Raw genomic sequence first — 22,406 nt, 5'->3', positions numbered from 1 at the left:
CTAGGCTTAAGCCTTGTCTGTGAAACCAGGGGTATATGTATAACCTTACATTTAAACCCAGATGCAAAATTTTAGCTTCTGATCTATTGTCATCACATTATAGAACGGTTCTTAAATAAATTGTATTTTTTTTTTTGTTTATTTTAGTTTTATTTCCTTTCTTTTTCTCTCTCCTCTGTATTCCCCCATATGCTTTATGTTCTTTGTTCAGTGTTATTTGTTTCTTTTGTATTGAACTTTCTGCATTTAAAACAAAGATCCGATATGAATTTTCACACAGAATCTTCTGAATCATTTCTCTGAATCTGGACACAGTGAAGTCAAACCCGTCTATGACAGGACTGATCATAAGACCTGCTTTCAGTTGTAACTTAATTTTGACAAAAGAGATAACTGCTTTTTGCCTTTGTCTTATTGACTCATTGTTTACATGCATTCATGACATACTGTCAAAATCATTACCGTCAGCCCATTTGTTCCATAATTTGCCTCAGCAATGGCAGTGTTTAATTGACGTAATACACAATGTGTGTGCGTGCGTGCGTGTGTGTGTGTGTGTGTGTGTGTGTGTGTGTGCAGGGCGGGGGTGGACAGACGTGACCCTCTCTGTCCAGCTGGTATCTGAATGCAGGCCATGCAGCAGCTGGGAAACGTAAGGCAAGGTTTCTAATTGCTGCCATTAGCAGAACGCATCAGCGACGAGTCTATTCAGTGTAATGGACGGGTGTTTCACAGCTGGGAGTCTGTAATGATGAAGTGTGTAACCATATGACAGAGAATGCTGTGTTTCATTTGGGCATAAAGTCACCTATATGGACTGAAACAAACCCCAGCCTTAAAGGGATAGTGTGACCATTTCCTCACTCTTAGTTTGTCCCAAACCTCTATGAATTTCTTTCTTCTGATGAACACAAAAGAAGATATTTTGTTAACAAATATAGTTTCTGGTCCCTATTTACTTCCATTAATTTTTTCCATACTATGGAAGTCAATGGGGACCAACAAATTACTTCTTCTTACAGGTTTGGAACGAGCTGAGGGTGAGTAAATGATGACAGAGTTTTCATTGGGGTTTTTGGTGATCTATCCCTTTAAATATTGTAACTCGTCCTGCACTGTTTCTGCTAAAGACATGAACGATTCCTCAAATAGTGCTTTTCTGAACAATTCACATCAGATCGCAGCAACACCCTGGGTTATGTGTCGATACCGTTTGAAAGTTAAAAAACAGTATCATTGTGAAATATTAGTTTTTCTGTTTTCTATGTGAATATGCAGTACATTAAAATGTAATTTATTTCTGTGATGCGCAGCTGTATTTTCAGCATCATTACTGCAGTCTTCAGAGTCACATGATCTTCAGAAATCATTCTAATATGCTGATTTGCTGCTCAAGACACATTTCTGATTATTATTGTATACAGTTGTGCTGCCCAATATTTTGTGTAAACCGAGATGCATTTTATTTTTCAGAATTCACAGATGAATAAAAGTTTAAAAAGAACAGCATTTATTTGAAATAGAAATCTTTTGTAACATGACTGTGATTACTGTCAATTTTGATTACAGTTTTTCTCAGTCGCTTTGGTGCATTTCTCAGATCAGAAATGAAATTCTCAAAACTACTTGTTCAACCTCCACATCATCTAGTCACTTGTGCACATCATAAAAGCAGTTTCTCATTCTTTTGAACAAGTTGTGATTGCTTTGGTACATTTATGCAATTGATTATGTACATTTGTCTGCGGTTTCCTACATTATCAGTTGCTGTTGTCATGTTGCTCAAAATGTATTATATAGTTCTCTGTGCTATAGTCTTACCCTCCAAAACCTCAAGTCATTAGTTCATCGTATAAGTCATTAAATGCAAAATGGTTGATCTAGTTGTCATAAACGGTCAAGCATATGTTCTACACATTTCTATTAGACATTTTGTAAATTTGCCATGAATTGTGAAAGTGAATCTTGACTTTCACTAATGAAGAGAATGTAGATTAACCAATGATAAACCAGTTCTCTGAAATAGCTCAAAGATACATCTCATGAACCTTCAATTGGAAAGCATACATAGACAGAGGACAACACAAGAGTTACAAATTCTGACAATGGACTTTCAAACAAAAAAAAAAAATTCACCTTTGTGCCCATATTTCTTTTTCTTTTCTATATCACAATGATGTTGTAATGTTTATTTATTTATTTTTTGTCAGATCACTAGTAAACTGTATCCAATCCAGTCTTTCAATCAATATCCTACATACAGTAATGTGTACATTTTGAAACGTTTGAAATGGATATATGGCATACATAAAAAGTGCAGCATTCTGCATTTCAATACAGTAACTGTCATCCAAACTGTTTCCATCAGAACATCCCTCCAGAGTACACTGTTATATTGACAACATGACTAAGCAATCTGACTGTCTTATCCGTACACAATGACACAAGGACTTGTCATTCTGATGGCACTGACATGTTCATTGACAAAGATATTTATTTTTGAGAGATAAACTAAGTATTTTGAGCAAGAGACTGGCTTTTGCAGGTAATCCATGGTGTTTTGCTATTTGTACGAGTTGTTTTGAGAAATGCACTTACTGTTTTGCAAACAGTAAGGATGATTCCAGAAATGCACCAAAGCGACTGAGAAAAACTGTAATGTAAACTAAAGCATCCGTGCTAAATAAAAGCATTAAATTATTTTAAAAATCTCTCTGACCCCACATTATGTCTGTATACACGTTTGTCTGTGTGATCTTCTCTATTTGTTTTCTGCATTCTGCAGTAGTTTGCTGCTATTTGTGGCTGAACTGAACAACGCCTTTCTGATGGGAGGAATAAAAAAAAGATGATTTGAGTGTCCGGTAGGCAGGAAGAGGATTGCATTACTGCGGCATCCGTAGAGAATCAGAGCGAGAGCTGTAGTGAAGAACAGAGACGCCTGTCTGCTTCCTCAGACACATGAGGAGCGAGCTCTGATTGAGTCCGGACAGTCAGGCTGGATGTTTGGCTTGCCTTCTTTTTTTGTCTATGAAATGGGTGTATGTTTGGAAAGGGGATTTTTAAAGGGGTCATATGATGCGATTTCAAGTTTTCCTTTCTCTTTGGAGTGTTACAAGCTGTTCGTGCAGTCTCAAAACCAAAGAGATATTCCAAGAGACTCGTCCACGCCCCCCTAAAACCCCTAAGGCTCATTCAAACACGCCCCCACATGTCTGCGTCACAGTGTGGGGAGATTTGCAAAACACCGCCCAAATGTATACGCAAAGAAAGAGGGCGGGACTTTTATTCTTGCTGAAGTATTGTTGCTGGCGCCAGAGCCATGTCCTGAAGACGCTGTGTTTCGTTGTGAAAGAGAAAGTACTTTGTTTGGGCTTCAAAAAGAGGACACCAGTGGAAATCAGTGGTTAAGATGTATTTACAGCACTGTTCCAGAACAGTTCAACCCAAATATTAGAGTGTGTGCAGCGCAATTTACGGAGGGCTATTTCCTTATTCCTTTCTCCTGAAGTCCACGATCATCTCCACAGTTTTGAGCGTGTTGAGGTCCAGGTTGTTAAGACTGCACCAGACAGCCAGCTCCTTAACCTCCTGTCTGTAAGCAGACTCGTCACCGTCCTGGATGAGGCTGATGAGTGTGGTGTCATCTGCAAACTTCAGGAGCTTGACAGAGGGGTCTTTAGAGGTGCAGTCGTTGGTGTACAGGGAGAAGAGCAGCGGGGAGAGGTGCAGCCCTGGGGGGCATCAGTGCTGATAGTACAGGTGTTGGATGTGTATTTTCCCAGCTTCACTAGCTGCTACCTGTCTGTCTGAAGCTGGTGATCCACTGACAGATGGAGGTGGGCACGGAGAGCTGAGTTAGTTTGGACAGGAGGAGGTTTGGGATGATAGTGTTAAAGGCCGAGCTGAAGTCCACAAACAGGATCCTGACATAAGTCCCTGGTAGATGTTGCAGGATAAAGTGCAGTCCCATGCTGACTGCATCGTCCACAGACCTGTTTGCTCTGTAGGCAAACTGAAGAGGATCCAGCAAGGGTCCAGTAATGTCCTTCAGGTGGTCCAGCACCAGTTTTTCAAAAAAGACTTCATGACCACAGACGTTAGAGCCACAGGCCTGTAGTCATTTAGTCCTGAAATTTTGGGTTTCTTTGGGACGGGGACGATGGTGGAGCGTTTGAAGCATGAGGGGACTTCGCACAGCTCCAGTGATCTGTTGAAGATCTGTGTGAAGATGGGGACCAGCTGGTCAGCACAGGATTTCAGACAGACTGGTGTCACACAATCTGGGCCTGGTGCTTTTTTCCTTTTCTGCTACTGGAAGACCTGGAGCACCTCGTCTTCGCTGATCTGAATTGCAGGTGTGGGGGAGAGGGGGGTTGCTGGAGGTGTTAATGGTTGTGTGGAGAGGTGTTCAGGGTGGCTGTTTAAATCCTGCTCTGTTTCATTAGTCCATCTTTTAACAAATGCAGACATGGTAATGTTTATGCAGCGCGACATGTAAAAAAACAGTATAAGTCATTATAATCAGTAATTATGTCCCCACTGGATGCAACAAATGCCTCTTTTGTAATGGGTTTTATTGTTTTTGTGTCAATAAACACAATACAGCATCACAATATGGTAAGGGGTGAAACATTTCCGTTACAGGCTTGAGATATTCGGCCAATCACAACGCACTGGATAGTTGGCCAATCAGAGCACACCTCGCTTCTCAGAACGATGAGCTTTGTAAAAATCGGCACGTTTCAGAAAGGCGGAGCACAGAGGAGTAGGAATAACTGACGACGGGCCGTTGGATTATTAGAAAAATAATGCACACCCGAGTGTGTCATTTTGTTATTTTCTAATAATTCAACGGCCCGAAGTCAATTATTCCGCTTATACTACGGTTGCCACACCTCAAGACATCGATCAGATGATATATTTCAAGGCATTCGTCCGGTATTTCTACTTAAATCGCTATTGTGAGTAGGATTATTTCTTCCGCATCTCATCCAACGCCTCCGTTGCTAATTCCTAAACCTCATTTTAAACCTAGTAACGGAGGCTTGAGCCGTTGATAACAGACTAATGCAGATAATACAGTTAATAACTAAGTTATGAGAGAGAGAGAGAGAGATTACCTCTGTGCGTCTCTCAATAGTGTTCGGCAGCAATGTCTCTAGTTATAGTGAAACTTAGCTCATTTTGTTCAGGAACAGCGCCGTTGTTGTTACTTCGCTTGTGAGAAGTCATGTAGTTTTTAAGTTGTTTACTGATAAAATCGTCAGAGTAGCGCTAACAACATTAGCGTGATGTATGCTAGTGTGTGCAAACTGTAACTGTTATGTGTGTGCGGTCTGTGTACATAATAAAGCGTAATTTTGTGGCAAAAACATGGACATGATCTGTCGTTTTTATCATATTGTTAACTATATTTATTTGTTTGGCCAGTGTTGTTGTGGGTCTTGGTTATTTTGCTGTTGTAAGAGCTTTGAAATAACAGAAATCATGTGGCGAAGTGATATGGTCATGTAATGCGGTCAAGAGCTGCCTGGAACTACGTTCGCCGTGCGTTTCCCTGAAAATAATTGCACACCGTTCGGCAGCCAATCAGATTCAAGCATTCAACGGCCCCGTAGTATAAGCAACAATAATGTACAGTATGTGGATAATAATGTGTTTTTTAACCTTAAACCACATAAACATATTGCATTACACCAAATACACAAAATAATGTTCTTTTTAGCAACGTCATATGACCCCTTTAAAGTATATTTCCATGATTTTAAAAATTCTATCAGACAGAGAATCTTTAATTCTTTAAATGATAGTAAATTTCATTGCTCCTCCTTGTCCCTCATAACAAATATGTTAGGGGCATAAATGCATGAAAAAAAAAGAATGTTACAGTAAATAAAAGCAGAACTTGCCAACAGGTTAACAAAACACATTTATCATGTCAATTAATACAGTAAAACCAAAAATTATTCAGACACCAGATATAATATTTGATATCTGTTTACTAGTGGGTGCAGGACACTATAGTTCATTCATGTAAGTGAGGACTGTTACATATTATACCCAACAAGTATTCATACAGTGTACAATAAAATTTAAAGAAAAAATAAAAAATTAATTAGGAGCAAATATTCAGACACTTTGACCTGAGCATGTTTTGCTTAAGTGTTTTTTTTCTTTATTTGCTAATGTGACCTTTTCACACACAGACTGAACACAATGAAGCGCTGCTTGGTAATTGTTTGAGCTAAATTGGTATTATCTAATTGTGTACTTAAATTTAACAGCTAACAGCTTCATTACATACCTTTCTATCAAAGTTATCTGACATTATCAAGATGAATTTGTTTCTGACAAGTTCTTGTCATATTTTATTATAATTTTCTGAACTATAGCGAATAAACTGTGATTTAATGTGAGAAATGTTGAAGGTAAATTTTGGTTTGACTGTATAGGCTTATAGATAGATAGTATATAACATATTATATTTAGCATTATTATAACTTTTAGCTTACCATTTTCCATTTTTTCAGTGTAGATATATTAATCTGTATTCAGATATTAATGTGTGTGTGTGTGTTGTGCATTACTACTAGAACTGTCACGTGTCATAATCTCTTCTTCTGACTGCAGCTGAATGAAGTGTCAGACACTCATTAGGAAGAGCAGATGGTAAATCCCATCAGTCAGAGAGCAGGTGTGCACCGTTACCATGGAAACCTTTGTCTTTGCCGAGGAGGAGGAGAGGCGGCGCTCTGATCGGTCCTCTGTGAATGAGTGAGTGGGCGGAGCTCACAGCGGAAATCAGACCGGAAACAGCAGAGGGGAGAGGCCTCTGCGCTGCTGCAGCTGAACGGAAGAGGCCTCCACTGGGAGAGATAACGGGAAGAAAAACCTCATGTTAGGCCACGTCATAGAAATACACTGATCTTTCTACTGAGGGTTACAGTGGTTTTGTTTTGTTTTTATGATTATCATATGTGGTGTTGTTGATAATATACATAAACTTGTTTTGAAAAGAACATTTCATAAATATATATGCCTATATATATTATGCTCTACCCACTAGACTAAGATTTCTTAACAGTAATATTGTGAAATATTTTTACAATTTCAAATAGCTGTTTTCTATGTGAATATCTGTTAAAAATATAATTTATTTCTGTGATCAAAACAATATTTTCAGCATCATTACTGCAGTCTTCAGTGTCACATGATCTTCAGAAATCATTCTAAGATGCTGATTTGCTGCTCAAGAAACATTTCTGATTATTATCAATGTTGAAAAAAAGTTGTGTTGCCCAGTATTTTTGTAGAAACTGAAACACTTTATTTTTCATGATTCTGTAATGAATAGAAAGGCCAACAGAACAGCATTTATTTGAAATAGAAATCTTTTGCAACATTATAAATGTCTATACTGTCACCTTTGATTAAATTAATGCATCTTTACCTACCCCAAACTTTTAAATGGTAGTGTATCACGGTATCCACAATAATATTAATATTAATAATAATAACAGAAATTAATCAGATGTAATTACATGCAGGTTTTTGAATATAAGCAAAATGTAAAAACGTATGCACACAATAAGTGCATTGTATCAAATTATTAATTTAAATGTTAGTAATAGATAAAGACACTTAAGTGGGTCCAATTATTTTCTATAAAAAAACATATCCCATATTGACTCTCAAATAATAAGTGCTCATAATAAAAACATTTACTCAAAACATCCAATATTTTAAAGTACCAGGCAAGATGCTGCTTGAAATGTCACGTCAAGCACACACTTCCTGGCTCTCGAGTGATTATTTCTGGGAAATGAAGCATCTGACAACAGTGACTATGCATTGGCATTTAGTTTATTTTTATATACAGCAATGTATATCTGTCATTTGAAAAGAAAAGACAATGAGCAGTTGATGATCAATGCGTTTTCAAAAGCACGATGTACAAAATTGCACCGAATATACAACATTATAAAAAATTCAAGACAAAACACATGATATATTTCAGGAAATATTCGAAATGAAAAACAATGACGTGGAGCTAAAGACTTTATTTATGCACAATACAGTATAGTAGCAACAAACATATTTCCCAATCCTGTTTACTTCAGTTTATGAGATGTAGTAATTTCCCAATCATACTAAAAGCCATTTTATCCTGTGAGACACTTGATAATTCAAATGTCCAGCCAATATCAGTTACTAAACGATCGGTATTGGTCTGATTCATCCGATAATGGAAGCAGATATTTGATCCGTTTCAAAGCCAGGCCGCAGAAGCACTGAACTGATATTTATATCTTTCCCATCATTCATATTGGAGGTTTGATTGATTCTGAACACTGTTTTTTAAAACAACAGACAAAACAATATAACGGTATATTACCGGACATTGGTCTTGGTAAGTTGCATCCCTAATTCTGAGAGAAGCTGAAGCTGCATGATGTGTGTTTTAAAGCACAGGACCGATGGTAATATATCCTGCCAGCAGCTAAACAACGAACGCTTCAAATAAACAGACATTTAAATATGCTTTACAAATAACTGATATACAGTGAGGTCCAAAAGTCTGTCAAAAGAAGGTGACACATTTCAGACTGTGCACTATTCCTACGTGACTAATCAAACGTAAGTAAATGAGTGTCACTGATCATGTGACTCTTTGTACAGATGGCCAGATTCTCTTCTTCCAGGAGGGTTTTGGATCTCAAATCATGCTGGAGACACTTTTTCAGTCGTTTTGTCATGCTGATAATAGAATCAGTGAGGAAATCTCACTAGTCGACTTTTGGATCCCACCATAATAAATTATGAAAACCCACTGATATCATGAATTCTTTCTTATAATCATCGTACACTGATGAGATGCGGGGCTTTTCTGGCATTAGGACAGCAATGTAAAAAAAGGTAGACACATAAAATAATGTGCCAAACTTAAAGGTACAGTTCACCAAAAATGAAAACTCTGTCATCATTTACTCTCCTCAACCAGCTATTGACTTCCATATAGCGCTGCACGATAAATCGCAATCGATGCTAGGCAAAAGCTGCGGTATTCATGCGCACATCTCGTCAGTGAAGCACGGTTCTGTGATCAGTAGTAAATCTCCATCCGAAGACAGAACATTTAACTGCTTTCATTGATTCAACATGACAATGACAATATATGGTATATTATAATTTTCCTTGTAATAAAGTATATAATAATGCAATGCCTTTATCACTGCTTAAAATACTATGAAATATGTTGCTTGCCTTATTCTGTGTCACATCATCTCACAGAAGGATTTATTTCAAACACTCGACTGACGTTATGAAGTGAGTTTGGAGTTAAAACATGTTATTAAATGTCATACTTTCACGTGCTTTTACTTACACAGAGCCATAGTTCACTGAGAAGCTACGCAAACAACTTTATTATTGCAGTGTGTAATATTGATATATCGTCTGCGATTTTTTTGCGTAGCTTGTCAGTGAACTACAGCTCTGTGTAGTAAATGCCGCTCCATCTGAAACACGTGATGGAGATTTACTACTAATCACAGAACTGGCTTTACGGACGAGATGCGCATGACTATCGCATGCGATTTATCGTGCAGCCCTACTTCCACAGTATTTTTGTCAATGCTACCGTCAATTGTTTGGTCACTAACATTCTTCAAAATATCTTCTTTTTTGTTTAACGTAAGAAAGAAACTCTTACAGGTTTGGAACAACTTGAGGGTGAGTAAATGATTTTTGGGTGAACTGTCCCTTTAAGGAGGACGGTAAGGAAAGATATTGTTCAGTCTCTCTACATCTAGGCTCATTTCTCTCTCTCTCTCTCTCTCTCTGCAGTCATACTGTTTGTTGGTAACCATTAGGGATTGACCGCAGGCGTGCGAACAGCTCCTGACCTTTAACCTGTCAGCCGTTTTAATCGCGCTTCGCTCTGCCCTTCCTCTTTCTCCTGCCGCTCTCGGCCGCTGCCGGTTTCTCGTCCGTCTTGCCGGCGTTTCCGTTACTGGAGGTCAGGGCTCCGTTGGAGGCTCCGTTATGAAGGGCTTTGCCGGGTTTGGCCGCGGTCTCACGGCGGGGCTGGCGGCGGTACGTCTGGTAATAGAAATTCCCAAAGAGGATGATGAAGGTGAGGGCGTATCCGATCAGACACCAGTGCATCCACTTAGGGAACGGGCAGTCGGAGTACAGCGACAGAGCCGTGTGGCCGATGGTGACGTGAAACTGGATCTGCGGAAGAAAATACAACATAACTGATGAGCTCTCAGAGGTTGAGCTGGAAAAATGAAACTTATTCAACATACACTACCATTAAACGTTTTGGGGATGGTATGTTTTTAATGCTCATCTATGCTGCATTCATTTGATCAAAAATACAGTAAAAACAATAACAGTAAAATTGTGATTTATTATTATTACAATATAAAATAAGTGTTTTCTATGTGAATATACTGTAAACTGGAATTGTGATGCAAATCTGTGATGCGCAGCTGTATTTTCAGCATCATTACTCCAGTCTTCAGTGTCACATGATCTTCAGAAATCATTCTAATATACTGATCTGCTGCTCAAGAAACTGCCCAATATTTTTATGCAAACTGTCATACTTTAATGAATAGAAAGTTCAGCATTTATTTGAAAAATATATTTTTTGTAACATTATAAATGTCTTTATTATCATTTTTGGTAAATGTAATGCATCCTTGCGGAATAAAAGTATTCATTTCTTAAAAACAAATCTTATTGACCCCAAATTTTTGAATGGAAGAGTATGTACAAGTAAATATTATATTAAATCAAATATTATTTCTGAATGAATGATTAGTAACATGTCAAACATGATAAAGCTACTAAGGTTACATTTAATTGTTGCATAAAATTCTTTATGGTATGATGTTAATGACAGCAGTATTGAAGACAGCAGTTTTTTTAATTATAAATTGTATGCATACTCTAAATACCAAATAAATGGAAAATATGTATTTTATGTTGTGCAAAGAAGAACACTTTTATAAATTTTTACAAAAGTATAAGTTACCTGGTTGGCAGAAAATAAAACAATAGAGAAATTCATAAAATAGACATTTTGATATAATTGATATAATATAATAATTGATATAAAATGTTACTATAATCTGTACTTTAAAACTTTCTAAAGTTCCTCTATCTGAAGAATCACCCAAAATTCATTCTCAAATTTGCCGTTTGTTTTTTGTTGTTTTTTTCACAAATGCTTGTAAATCGTCAGCATTTACCATTTGGACGATGGTCAGATACTTCTTCCACCACAGATATTTCTGTATTTTTGGACCGAATGCGGCCAGCCCATAATACAAGTACATCAGGACATGGATGGCTGCATTCATATGAGCCCCGAAGAACGCTGCGAAAGAGAGAAATACACATTCAGTCCATTTAATACTCAGCAGACATCCCATTTGATCTGTTAATCACACATTTGTTGTACGAGAACTTGTAATCCAGCGCATGAGTCATACAGTATGACTACTTATGATGATGTTGTTCTTTTCGGGGCTTGACTGATGTGATTTGTATCGGAATTGTTGTTGTGTGGAAAACAGATACTTCAATCTTTCTCATTTGCATAAAATGTACAGTATGTTTTTGTAACAATGCTAATGTATTTGATACTTACACTGTCCACCGGCGACCCACTTGATGCCGATCCACCACAGAGTGAACATGGTGCAGTGGTGATAGACGTGCAGGAAGCTGATTTGGTTGAACTTCTTGCGTAAGATGAAGAACACAGTGTCGAGGTACTCCACACCTTTAGAAATAAAGTACCACCACAGAGCTGCTGCCACCTGCCATTACAAGAGGAGAAGAGACGTCAGGAACTGCAGCGCTTGTAAAAGGCTCTTTATTCCAGTGTGCTTTAGAGTAACTTTTACATTCTTCATAAAAAAACACTGAAAGAAATTATACATTAGACCTTTGTTTGAACTTAGATACTTTAAACTTCAAATTATTACAACCAAATGTGACCCTGGACCACAAAATTGAAATTTTGAGATTTATACTTCATCTGAAAGCTGAATAAATGAGCTTTCCATTGATGTATGGTTTGTTAGGATCGGACACTATTTGATACAACTGTTTGAAAATCTGCAATCTGAGGGTGCAAAAAAATCTAAATATTGAGAAAAGCGCCTTTAAAAGGTCTTAGCAATGCATATTACTAATCAAAAATTAAGTTTTGACATATTTACAGTAGGAAATTTACAAAATATCTTCATGGAACATAATCTTTACTTAATATCCTAATGATTTTTGGCATAAAAGAAAAATCTATAATTTTGACCCATACAGTGTATTGTTGGCTATTGCTACAAATATAGCTGTGCTGCTTATGACTGCTTCTGTGCTGCAGGGTCACAAATTCTAAAGAAGATTAAAACAATTCAATTTTGTTGTGTAGATTACAAATAATATGATTAATCAGACAATAAATCAGTAAATCAGGCAATCTGTGTTGACCCAAGCCATAATGTCACTCAATGTAGGTCAAGATTATATATATATATATATATATATATATACTTAATTTCACAATAAATAAAAGCTAAATTAACTATAATATGGAAGTAGAATTTTCACTTGAAATAAATCTAAAAGCTATGTGTTACTCATTGTCTGATTTAGCTAGCTTACTTTAAATAAACACAACTTTGAAACACCTTAACACAGAGGCCTTCAACCCTGTTCCTGTGGACCCACTCTCCTGAAGAGTTTAGCTACAACCCTAATCAAACACACCTGAAGCGGCCAAATAGACTAATGAGGAGGTTTTGAGCTCTGAAACTTACAGGATGTTTTTTTATAGCAAAATGACCTCTTACATGTCAAAAGATCGAGGTAAATTAGATTTCTCACGTCATGACCCCTTTAAATAAACGACACAGTCATTTGACTTTTTTCAGTGCATATGGCTAAAGATTCAGCTGTTTTCAATCCTCACACAATTATGACTTAATATTTGCACACTGAAAATCATAGCTGGGCAAAATCAGAATTTAAGAACTGGCTCCCTCTCAGTTCATGAATGTGTTTAAATGGCCACAGGATGATTAATGGCCACAGGAATGACAGCAAGAATTCAAAGAAATGACTCAATTGTGATATCAAACGAAAAGAATATGAAAAATGTAATGTTAAAAACTACTTCAAATTCTGCATCTTAATTCACCTCAAATTCAGTACAAGCTGTAATGAATCCACGAGTGTGTGAGTGTGAAAGCCAGATGGTGTGTGTGAGTGTGTTAATGTGACGTCACAGAGTGAAACCGAACTCGCCGGTTTTCCCGCTCCAATAACACGCTTTGTGCCAGTAACCGGAGAGCAGAATTCTGCGTCTGGTTTCAGCGCACAGTCTGTGGTCAGCACACTCACCCGCACTTCATTGGGATCGTCTGAGTAGTCCACAGGCTGGCAGATGTAGCTGTAGTTGGCCGCTCGTGCTGCGAGGAAGAGCTGAAACACAACAGACGCTTGGGCTACTTTATATGGTTGGTATAAAGGACAATTCATCTTCTTCATCTTATGAATAAAACAGACAGCAACTCTGACGGCACCCATTCACTGCAGAGCATCCGTTGCTGAGACACTGATGCAGAGACACATTTCTACAAATATCCAAACTCATCTATATCTTGGAAGGATGAATACATTTTCAGCAAATTATAATTTTGGGTGAACTACTCCTTTAATGAAAATAAAAATGTGACTTGAGTGAGCATGAAACCAAAACTATGAATGTGCTTTACAATAAAAAGTAAGATTAAATCAGAAAATGACATTATTTTTCTCATTTCAATCTATGTTGGCTGGTCTGATTTCATTCATTTCTCAATTCTGACTTCTGTCCATCAGTGTTTCTGTCCAAATGAAGTCGATGTCGCTGAATCATAAATACCCAGAGTGATGTTTGCAACAATTCACAGCTAAATATAGCAGCAGCGGTACATTTATAGCACATTTAATGGACAGCACTGTGCTGAAGTTATCTGGTGTGGATCAATATATAGTTTGTAATAAACACAGGAGTTTTGATCATAGGCAGATATAGGAGATAAAAACTTACAGGCTACACTGACAAAATGGTAACATCTAAAACAACTAGTTTTATTATATTATATTATATTATTATACTTCTTTAAAGTAATGATTGCAGGTTATCACTTATTGCTGTGTACTGAAATATAATTAGAAGTCTAAATGATCATTTTCAAAAATGATAAAAGAAATAACTTAAATATTTATATGAACTATAAAAACTAAGAAAACCAAAGCTGAAATTTAAAAATACAAGAACAAGTGTCATTTTCTGGGAGGCTCAGTTTGGGTGAGCTCACCTCTTTGAATATGAAGAAGTTAAGGATGACCATGCTGAAGTTGTAGATGATGAGGGTCTTCCTCAGCTGGAAGGGCTCTCGGCCCTGCATGTACTTCGGCCCCAGCCAGAGGAACAGCAGGTACGAGGAGCTGATGGCCAGCGTGGGGAGCGGAGAGTCCATCAGCGGCCATTTCTCCACACGCTTGTCTACACACACATCAAACCCCATCATAATACGCTTTCATCTGCCCATTAATTGCACTGGCTTCAGTATTTCCTGCTTCCTGGCATTTTAGATTATTTTTTAAAAAAGTAAGCATAAAACAACACAATTCTAGTTAAATTTACATTACAAGTTAATTTTTCAAATGAATAAAATGCATAACTTTTCTATGTGTTTACAGAGGAATACAAAAGTGTCACCCTTTCCCATGATGGAAGGAATAGTGGCGCATTTAAGTTCACAAGCATTGTGAAGAATGTCTTTTCAACCCATCCTAAAGGGCCGTTCACACCAAGGACGATAACTATAATGATAACCTTAAGTTTTACACAGTTTTAATAATCTAATTCTATGAAAATAGTGAAGTTAACATCAGAACTAAAACAATAACGACACAGAAGAGCGATATCGGAGAAATCATTTTCAGAATGTTTTTTTTTTGTCCAGTTGAAGAATGATAAAAACACTGACAGCCAATCAGAATGCATCCTGCTTTAAAGAGCTGGTGCATTTAATGCAGCAGACAACAAAACTGCAGCATACGCTTATAATAAACAGAACGTTATCATCTGTTGGCTTGGACGCTAATATAGTTATCGTTATGAGTTTATACAGAGCAATACAGCTGCGTTACATCTTCTTTGTCAAGCATAACATAATAAAGTTGCATTAAAGGGGTCATATGATGTTGCTAAAAAAGAACATTATTTTGTGTATTTGGTGTAATGCAATGTGCTTACGCAGTTCGAGCTTCAAAAAACACATTATTATCCACATACTGTACATTATTGTTGCTTCTCTGTGCCCCGCCTTTCTGAAACGCGCCAATTTTTACAAAGCTCATCGTTCTGAGAAGCAAGGCGTGCTCTGATTGGCCGAATACCTCAAGCGTATGTCGGAAATGTTACGCCCCCTTACCGTATTGTGGTGCACGACGACAAAAAAACCCCGCTATAAACAAGGCATTTGTTGCATCCAGTGGGGAAATAATTACTGATTATAATGACTAATACTGTCATTTTACACGTCGTGTTGCATTGCGTCTCGCAAACATTACCATGTCTGCATTTGTGATCGGAGAAATGCCAAACAAGCGCTACTCTACACTGCTCAAAACTCACGTTTGAATAGTCAGTAACAAATTCTTTAAATATCAAAATGTACTTACAGGCTGTGAGTCAGAAGCACCAGACTGTCCTTGCGACGTTGGAATTGCGCCACTTTATAGTGTTCACATTCTAGTCTATTCTCTCCCAGGTTCAGGATACAGTCCTCCGTAAATTGCGCTGCACACACTCTAATATTTGGGTTGAACTGTTCTGGAACAGTGCTGTAAATACATCTTAACCACTGATTTATAGTTGTGTCCTCTTTTGAAGCCCAAACAAAGTACTTTCGCTTTCACAACGAAACACAGCGTCTCCAGGACATGGCGCCGGCGGCAGCAACAATACTACAGCCAGAATAAAAATCATGCCTTCTTTTATTGCGTATATGTTTGGGTGGTGTTTTGCAAATCTCCCCACACCATGACGTAGACATGTGGGGGCGTGTTTGAATGAGGCGTTTTAGGAAGGCGTGGTCGAGTCTTTTATAAACAATATATTTGCAACTTCAGGGACCTTATCTACGCACGAACAGCTTGTAACACAAGAGAAAGGAAAAAAGGAAAACTTGAAATCGCATCATGTGACCCCTTTAACTTATTTCCATTGTGGTCCTTGATTTTAGAAATGATGAGGTTTGTTTGCATGTATCTCCACACTAGTTCACAAAATTCACACAAAATAAAATAACTTCACAGTTATGCACATACACAACCAAAATGAAAATCAATTCTATCAAACAGTTTCTTCAGTCTTATAAGAAGACCAACACTGAATATAGTCAACATATAGTTTTTGTTATCATCCTTAGTGTGAACCTGCCTCAAGGATTTTAAAAGCAGTAAAATTAAAAAATGTATTTGTTGGCTTTACATAATAATTAAAAATAAATAAATAATAACTGAAAATAGACACTTTTGTACAAATAGAGCATTCAGTTTCCCAAGAAAAAGAAAAATAATTTTTTTTTTGTAAACACATTTAGGCAGCACAACTTCTGTGGAGTCATTGATTAGAGATGATATACAGCAACCACACACGTCGGTCACACGTTATTTTATCTAACTATTAACTACAACTTTTGCCTAAATAAACTCCTAATTATTGTTTATTACTGTAACAGTAGGTAGTTGTTAAGTTTAGGTATTGGGTTTAAGGATCTAAAATATGGTCATGCTGAATAAAGGGTCGTGAAACCCTAAAACACATTTTTTGGGATGTTAACATATATGAACAGGTTGCACATCAGTGAAAACATTAATAGCACTCATTATGTCTATGGTATAACGGGAAAAGTGGCTCCATGAACAAAGGTTCCATGGGTGTTAAAGGTTCTTCATGGAACCATCAATGATAATAACAAACCTTTATCTTTAAGTCAAGTTGAAAATAGCCAGTGTTGTATAGTTTCAAGCATTTATATTCGTTTGAATCAGAGACTCTGCTCTCGTTCACCAAAAGCGAAGCTTGCAGTATCTGCTCATCATGGGAAAATCTAATAACACGCCAGAGCTGGACTCTTCTGCGCCCGGCTTTATTTAATCGGAGCGCTGCCATTGATATCAGGTCACAGGGTCAAGAGCAGTTACCTGCGATGGTGAGACTCCATTTGTAGAATTCGACGGTGTCGTTGATTATATGCTTTAAAATATCCATCGCTGAGACTCAAATCCTAATTGTCTGAGAAGAAGAGAGAAAAGAGGTCAAAGACGGTGGAAAGCCATGTGGTGATGCTGTAATAGCATGATGGTGGGGATGGGGAAGGGTTTATTATGATGGGGAGGTGGGGGTGTAATTCAGCACAAAGACCAGAACAGCACGTGTCAGCGCATATCTGCTCAACAACATCTGAATTATAATGGCAATCGCCATATTATTGAAGAAGGGATGCACTTGCATCACTTCAATTGAAGCACATGAAAGATTCGGTCAAATATGTCGTTGAATATCAAACATACATTGGCAGCCTCTCCCAAACCCACCATTAGAGGATCCAAGAAGGCTTTTATTAGTTCAGCCAGGTTACAAGAGATGCGATGCAACAATCAGGGATCAATCGATGCGGCAAAAGACGCCAAATATCCTACCCTCTCAACACCCCTCAAACACGCATCATCCAGCCAATATCACAGATTCAGCGATAAACTGACATTTAGTGTCGTCACAACGATGATTCCGTTCTTACCGTAGCGCGATTAAAACCAGTTTCTAATGACATTCAGCGCAAGGTCGCGGGAACCCGTTATTCCGTGCTGAAAAAACACCTTCGTCCCAGATTTAACCGGATCCGCTTATAGGCCCGGGGCTGAAACAGACGGTAATAAACCCATCCGTGTCTGGAGCATCCTAGAGGTTCACTGGCATCACTGCGGCTGTCGGGTCGCTCCCCTCGACTCAGCGCTCTACTGCGCATGCGCCAAAACAGGTGCATTCCTCACTCCCAAACCTTCAGTCTCTGCGCAGGACGTGAAGCTTTAATAAATACGGTATCGTTCTTCAAATTAGTGTTATTTTATATTTTCTTTCTTTCTTTTTCTTTTGCCACTTAGCAAACACTACTTTGGATCTGTGTTTGATATTAACTATATTTTACATTTTCAGAAGAGGCAGGCGTCAATTCATAATTGTGTGATTTCATACTTGACAAAAGTACAACATATCCACACTCACACAAAACACGAAGAAACATTTTTTTAAATAATGATTTATTTTTCTAGGCCTAGTCATTCTAATTCTTACTAATGATTTGAGACCATAATTTTGATAACACGGACAGCAGAAGCCAATTTAATTGTAATAGTTCACCCTACCACAAGTTATGGATTTTTTATTTTATTTTTATGGACATTATACTTTAAAACTCACTTTCATTTCATTTTCAAACAAATTTTGTTTGTTTCATTCAATAATTAGCAGTTTTAGCCATCAGTTTATTTAAGATTTAAGTTGTTAGCAATAATCACATATTTTGGAATCAATCGATATTATATGATTACTTTATTATTGAGTTCAAGGAAGGATTTTTCTTTCTGTTGTTTCTGTAAAGAGGCGTAAGAAACAATTGTATTTTCGGTTTCATCATTTTGCTTTTAACTTTAATTTGTTTTTGAATTTTCTTTTTTTTTGTTTGTTTGTTTACATCATAGTTCAGATAACTAATACAATGGTTTTTTACGGATTGTTACACTGATTGGAGGATGACTATACAATTAAAATTGATACTCTATTTGGAAAACATCATGCATAAAGTAACATAAAATGTATATATAGGCTAAGTAAGAAGACGTCATCTCTGCTATAAAAAAATAAAAATACAATTATAAAATAATGAATAAATAGGCTAACATATGACATGTTTTTATCGTAAGATGTGAGAGGAATATCTATGAGAATACACATACAGGCTCTATGTTTTTTAAACTGTTCCCCCTGCTGGAACCTCAATAAAAAAGGATTGAGGAACAAATGAAAGCATTAAGACTCCAAGACTGAATATGAATATTCAAAACGTTAGGTAATGCTTATAACGTAATCTGAACGCTGGGGTGCGTTCTGTTTGGGAAACAATAACGTCAATAAAAACAGTAAAACACTTTCACTGTGACGATCTCTGCTCAAGTTTAAGATATTTCACCTTTTTAGACAGTGTTTACAAAGCTGTCAGAGAATATAATGAATGTTGGTTGAGCTGGAGGACCGTGGCGGGGGCAACAGTGGCGTCGTGACGCGCAGAAGAAGACGCTCTCCGAGGCGTCATTTCCGGTTTAGAGGAGAGCCACTGGACAACAAAATGGAAGTGAAAAACAATGTAGATGACCTGGACGCTCGCCTTCAGCTTCTCGAAAAACGCGTTTATGGCGAAAGAGGAGGAAAACCCAATAAGCCAGTGAAGGTGATTCGCCTCAGACACGCGTGAAACCCTCTGAGCGCTCTCTCTCTCTCTCTCTGTGTGTGTGTGTGTGTGTGTGTGTGTGTCAGCTGAGCGCTACTGGGTTTGTTGATGTTGATTTGACAGATGATATTTAGATCATAACATCAGTCAGTGTCGTTGGTGATTCTGCTGTTATTGTCTGTGTCAGAAGCTGGCAGTAGTGAGAGATGTTCACAGACCGCGGGCGTGGCAGCAGGACACAAACAGGGTGCACACTTACTAGTTAGCACACTTACTAGTGCACATTAAACGTCTTTGAGTTCCTTTAAAAGCGCTCTATCAATCTAATGCATGCGTATATACACGTGCAGTTCGCATGACATGTCATTTTTTCCTCCAAGAAAAACAGTTATTGAGTCTCAAAATTATTTATTGAGTGATTCAAAACAAGACATTTGCAAACTTGTAAACTGTAATTATTTGTGTGAATGAATGCCTGATGGAAACAATTGGTCTAAATAGAATCACTAACATAAATGGAATACTTGTTAATTATAAATGACATAAATACATTATTTAATTATGAATGACAAAATAATTATGAATGCACAATCATTTTCATGAGTTCGAGCTATTTTTTTTTTTTTGTGCTTAAAAGTAACAGTTGATTAAAAGTGGTGTCCTCTGTAACGAACAGATCAGACTTATCCTTTTCTGTATAAAGTTTCTTCCAGAATCTTTGTTAGCAGTGTGTGCATGTTTTGTCTTTCCTTCCTTCAGTGTGCTGAGTCACTCACTCGGATCAGTGCTGCTCTGGCAAACACAGCAAACAAGAGAGAGCGTGTCAAGATCCTTCACAAGAAAAGTGAGAACCTCTCCGTTAACATTTGCAATCAAAATACTGTTGATGATCATTTTTTCAATGTGTCTTTTCTGTCAGTTGAAGATTTGCTGAAGTATTTGGACCCCCAGTTCACAGACTTCATTGCTGTGCCAGATGCAATGAAACTAGAGTTCATTCTAGCAGGTGAGTGCTCTGATTTTAACATGATCAAATCAGTCCTTAAGATCAAACACTGACATTTAATAGTAGTACTAGTAGGCCCAACAATATGCATTCTTATTAACATGACATGAATCAATCATGTCATGCACTCAGTCTGCAATAATCCACTGCACACAACGTGTTATGTTCATAATCATTGCAGGTGAACCTTTATTTAGTCTGAATTGTATGTTTGTTTGTTTTTAACCTCGTGTAGTTTTGTTCATGGTTTGTAAGAATAAGATCAAATGCTTGCTAATTTGACTTAATTTAATTTAAAGTGATGAATCTGCACAAAAATACAATTATGACTTTTTCTTGCGACTGCAAGTTATAAGCTAGTTGTGAGTTTACATTTCACAGTTCAGTTCACAATTCACATTTTGTGTTGTTTCTGGCACGGTCTAAAAAAAGGTATTCTGACTTAAGAGTTTGTGAGATATAAACTCAGAATTGCAAGAAAAAAAAATCTGAATTGTGAGATAAGTAGTCAAACATATCAGAAAAAAGCTTCTATAGTAAAGAACTGCATGCAACCCATTATTTGTATTAATTTTTTCTGCTGAGTTGTGGTTCACCAGTTGAGAACCACTAAAACATATCATATTTTTGGATGGACTGATCTAAACAGTCTGAACCGTGCATTAAGCTCCTCATTCTGTATCTACAGAGGAAGAGTTTTTGCGATCTCAGGCCACATTATTGGAGCAGGTGCACAATCTGCAGCCTCTTCTGGACAGCAACCACATTAAAGGTGAAACACTGACTCAGGCTAAATATTTGTCAGATATGTAAATAAGCCTTTTCTTTAAGAATGACTACGGTTATCTGGTTTTATTTATAACAACAGTTTTTTTCCTTTAAAATGTTTTCCCTCACATAATGGTATCACAGCGGTTCCAGAGCTGACCACTAAAGTCCAGCGATTGTCACAAATGCACATTCAGCAGCAGGTAACAAAAAATAAAGAGGTCTTTATTGCTTTATTAGCATGCTCTCACTTAATGAGAACATGTCCTGAAGCATTCTGATTTATCTTCCTGTATTAATCCTGATTGACTTCCACAGGATCGGAATGAAGAAGTATCTGCTGAAGTGAAGAAGCTGTTTGAAGAATACAACAAAATGGTATCCTTACTTGGCGTGAAAGACTCATTTTTAAATAACACACTGCTTGTCACGTGTTGAGAACTCCCTGCAGCTAAAGACAGCACACAATAAGCTCATTCTTGAACATCTGAATTTATTCACATGAATGCCTTACTGTCCTTAACTTCTTCCACAGATGTTTCTTTTATCAAAACAGTTTTCACAGTGGGATGAAACTCTTCGGAAGCTGGAAGGACCCAAGCAAGGCCAGCAGATAGACTAGGATGCTAAATCTTAGATTGGTGGATCATTGTAAAACGTTGCATTTTTCACACTTCATCACAGATATGATTAATAAAACAGAACTGTCATTCCTAAACATACCTTGTTTATAAGTAAGTGTTGTTTAAGGTCTTTGATCTACCCTTAATCTAAATTTTGAGTCACGATGTGGTCATCTTACTGTATTGTAAGTAATTGTATGCTCATTACATTTGTGTTTACAGAAACATTTCTCTGCTTGGAAAATGTGTTCCAACCATTCTCCTCAAAATAAACTCATTTTGCTTTCTAATTCATTTATTCCAGCCATTGTAAGGAATGATGCCTGTATGAGGCTTTTTTTTTTAACCGCGTTTAGAAAAGTTTCACTATCTGAAATAATCATTAATAAAAGAAAGTGCCGCTGTATGTTGTATGTCTTTTTT

At 37.3% G+C, this 22,406-nt stretch overlaps 2 protein-coding genes and 1 long non-coding RNA gene across 3 annotated transcripts in view; 2 read left to right on the top strand and 1 right to left on the bottom strand.

Moving 5' to 3' along the window:
* The window catches only part of LOC131521419 (uncharacterized), a 31,381-nt gene extending 24,217 nt beyond the window's left edge, over positions 1 to 7,164 (top strand). Inside the window, exons 2-3 of the long non-coding RNA XR_009266286.1 lie at positions 580 to 652; positions 6,634 to 7,164. This is a non-coding gene — a long non-coding RNA (uncharacterized LOC131521419). The remainder of the gene's footprint in view (positions 1 to 579; positions 653 to 6,633) is intronic.
* A 680-nt stretch (positions 7,165 to 7,844) lies between these two features.
* On the bottom strand, positions 7,845 to 18,088 carry elovl4a (ELOVL fatty acid elongase 4a). Its single transcript, XM_058747534.1, has 7 exons — positions 17,880 to 18,088; positions 17,284 to 17,374; positions 14,385 to 14,572; positions 13,423 to 13,503; positions 11,666 to 11,837; positions 11,265 to 11,392; positions 7,845 to 10,239 (listed from the first exon to the last, which is right to left on the bottom strand). The coding sequence occupies exons 2-7, from the start codon at positions 17,348 to 17,350 to the stop codon at positions 9,928 to 9,930; spliced, it is 948 nt and encodes a 315-aa protein (XP_058603517.1). The 5' UTR covers positions 17,351 to 17,374; positions 17,880 to 18,088; the 3' UTR covers positions 7,845 to 9,927.
* Positions 18,089 to 19,355: 1,267 nt separating this feature from the next.
* On the top strand, positions 19,356 to 22,389 carry dctn3 (dynactin 3 (p22)). Its single transcript, XM_058747535.1, has 7 exons — positions 19,356 to 19,586; positions 20,346 to 20,430; positions 20,506 to 20,592; positions 21,281 to 21,364; positions 21,505 to 21,563; positions 21,679 to 21,738; positions 21,896 to 22,389. Exons 1-7 carry the CDS (start codon positions 19,371 to 19,373, stop codon positions 21,980 to 21,982), a joined length of 678 nt encoding a protein of 225 aa, XP_058603518.1. The 5' UTR covers positions 19,356 to 19,370; the 3' UTR covers positions 21,983 to 22,389.
* The last annotated feature ends 17 nt before the right edge of the window (positions 22,390 to 22,406 follow it).

Source organism: Onychostoma macrolepis, chromosome 16 (genome assembly GCF_012432095.1).
Source record: "Onychostoma macrolepis isolate SWU-2019 chromosome 16, ASM1243209v1, whole genome shotgun sequence".
Taxonomy (NCBI): Eukaryota; Metazoa; Chordata; class Actinopteri; order Cypriniformes; family Cyprinidae; genus Onychostoma; species Onychostoma macrolepis.
Note: the sequence above shows the minus strand (reverse complement) of the source record. Positions and strands in the feature narration are given on the sequence as shown.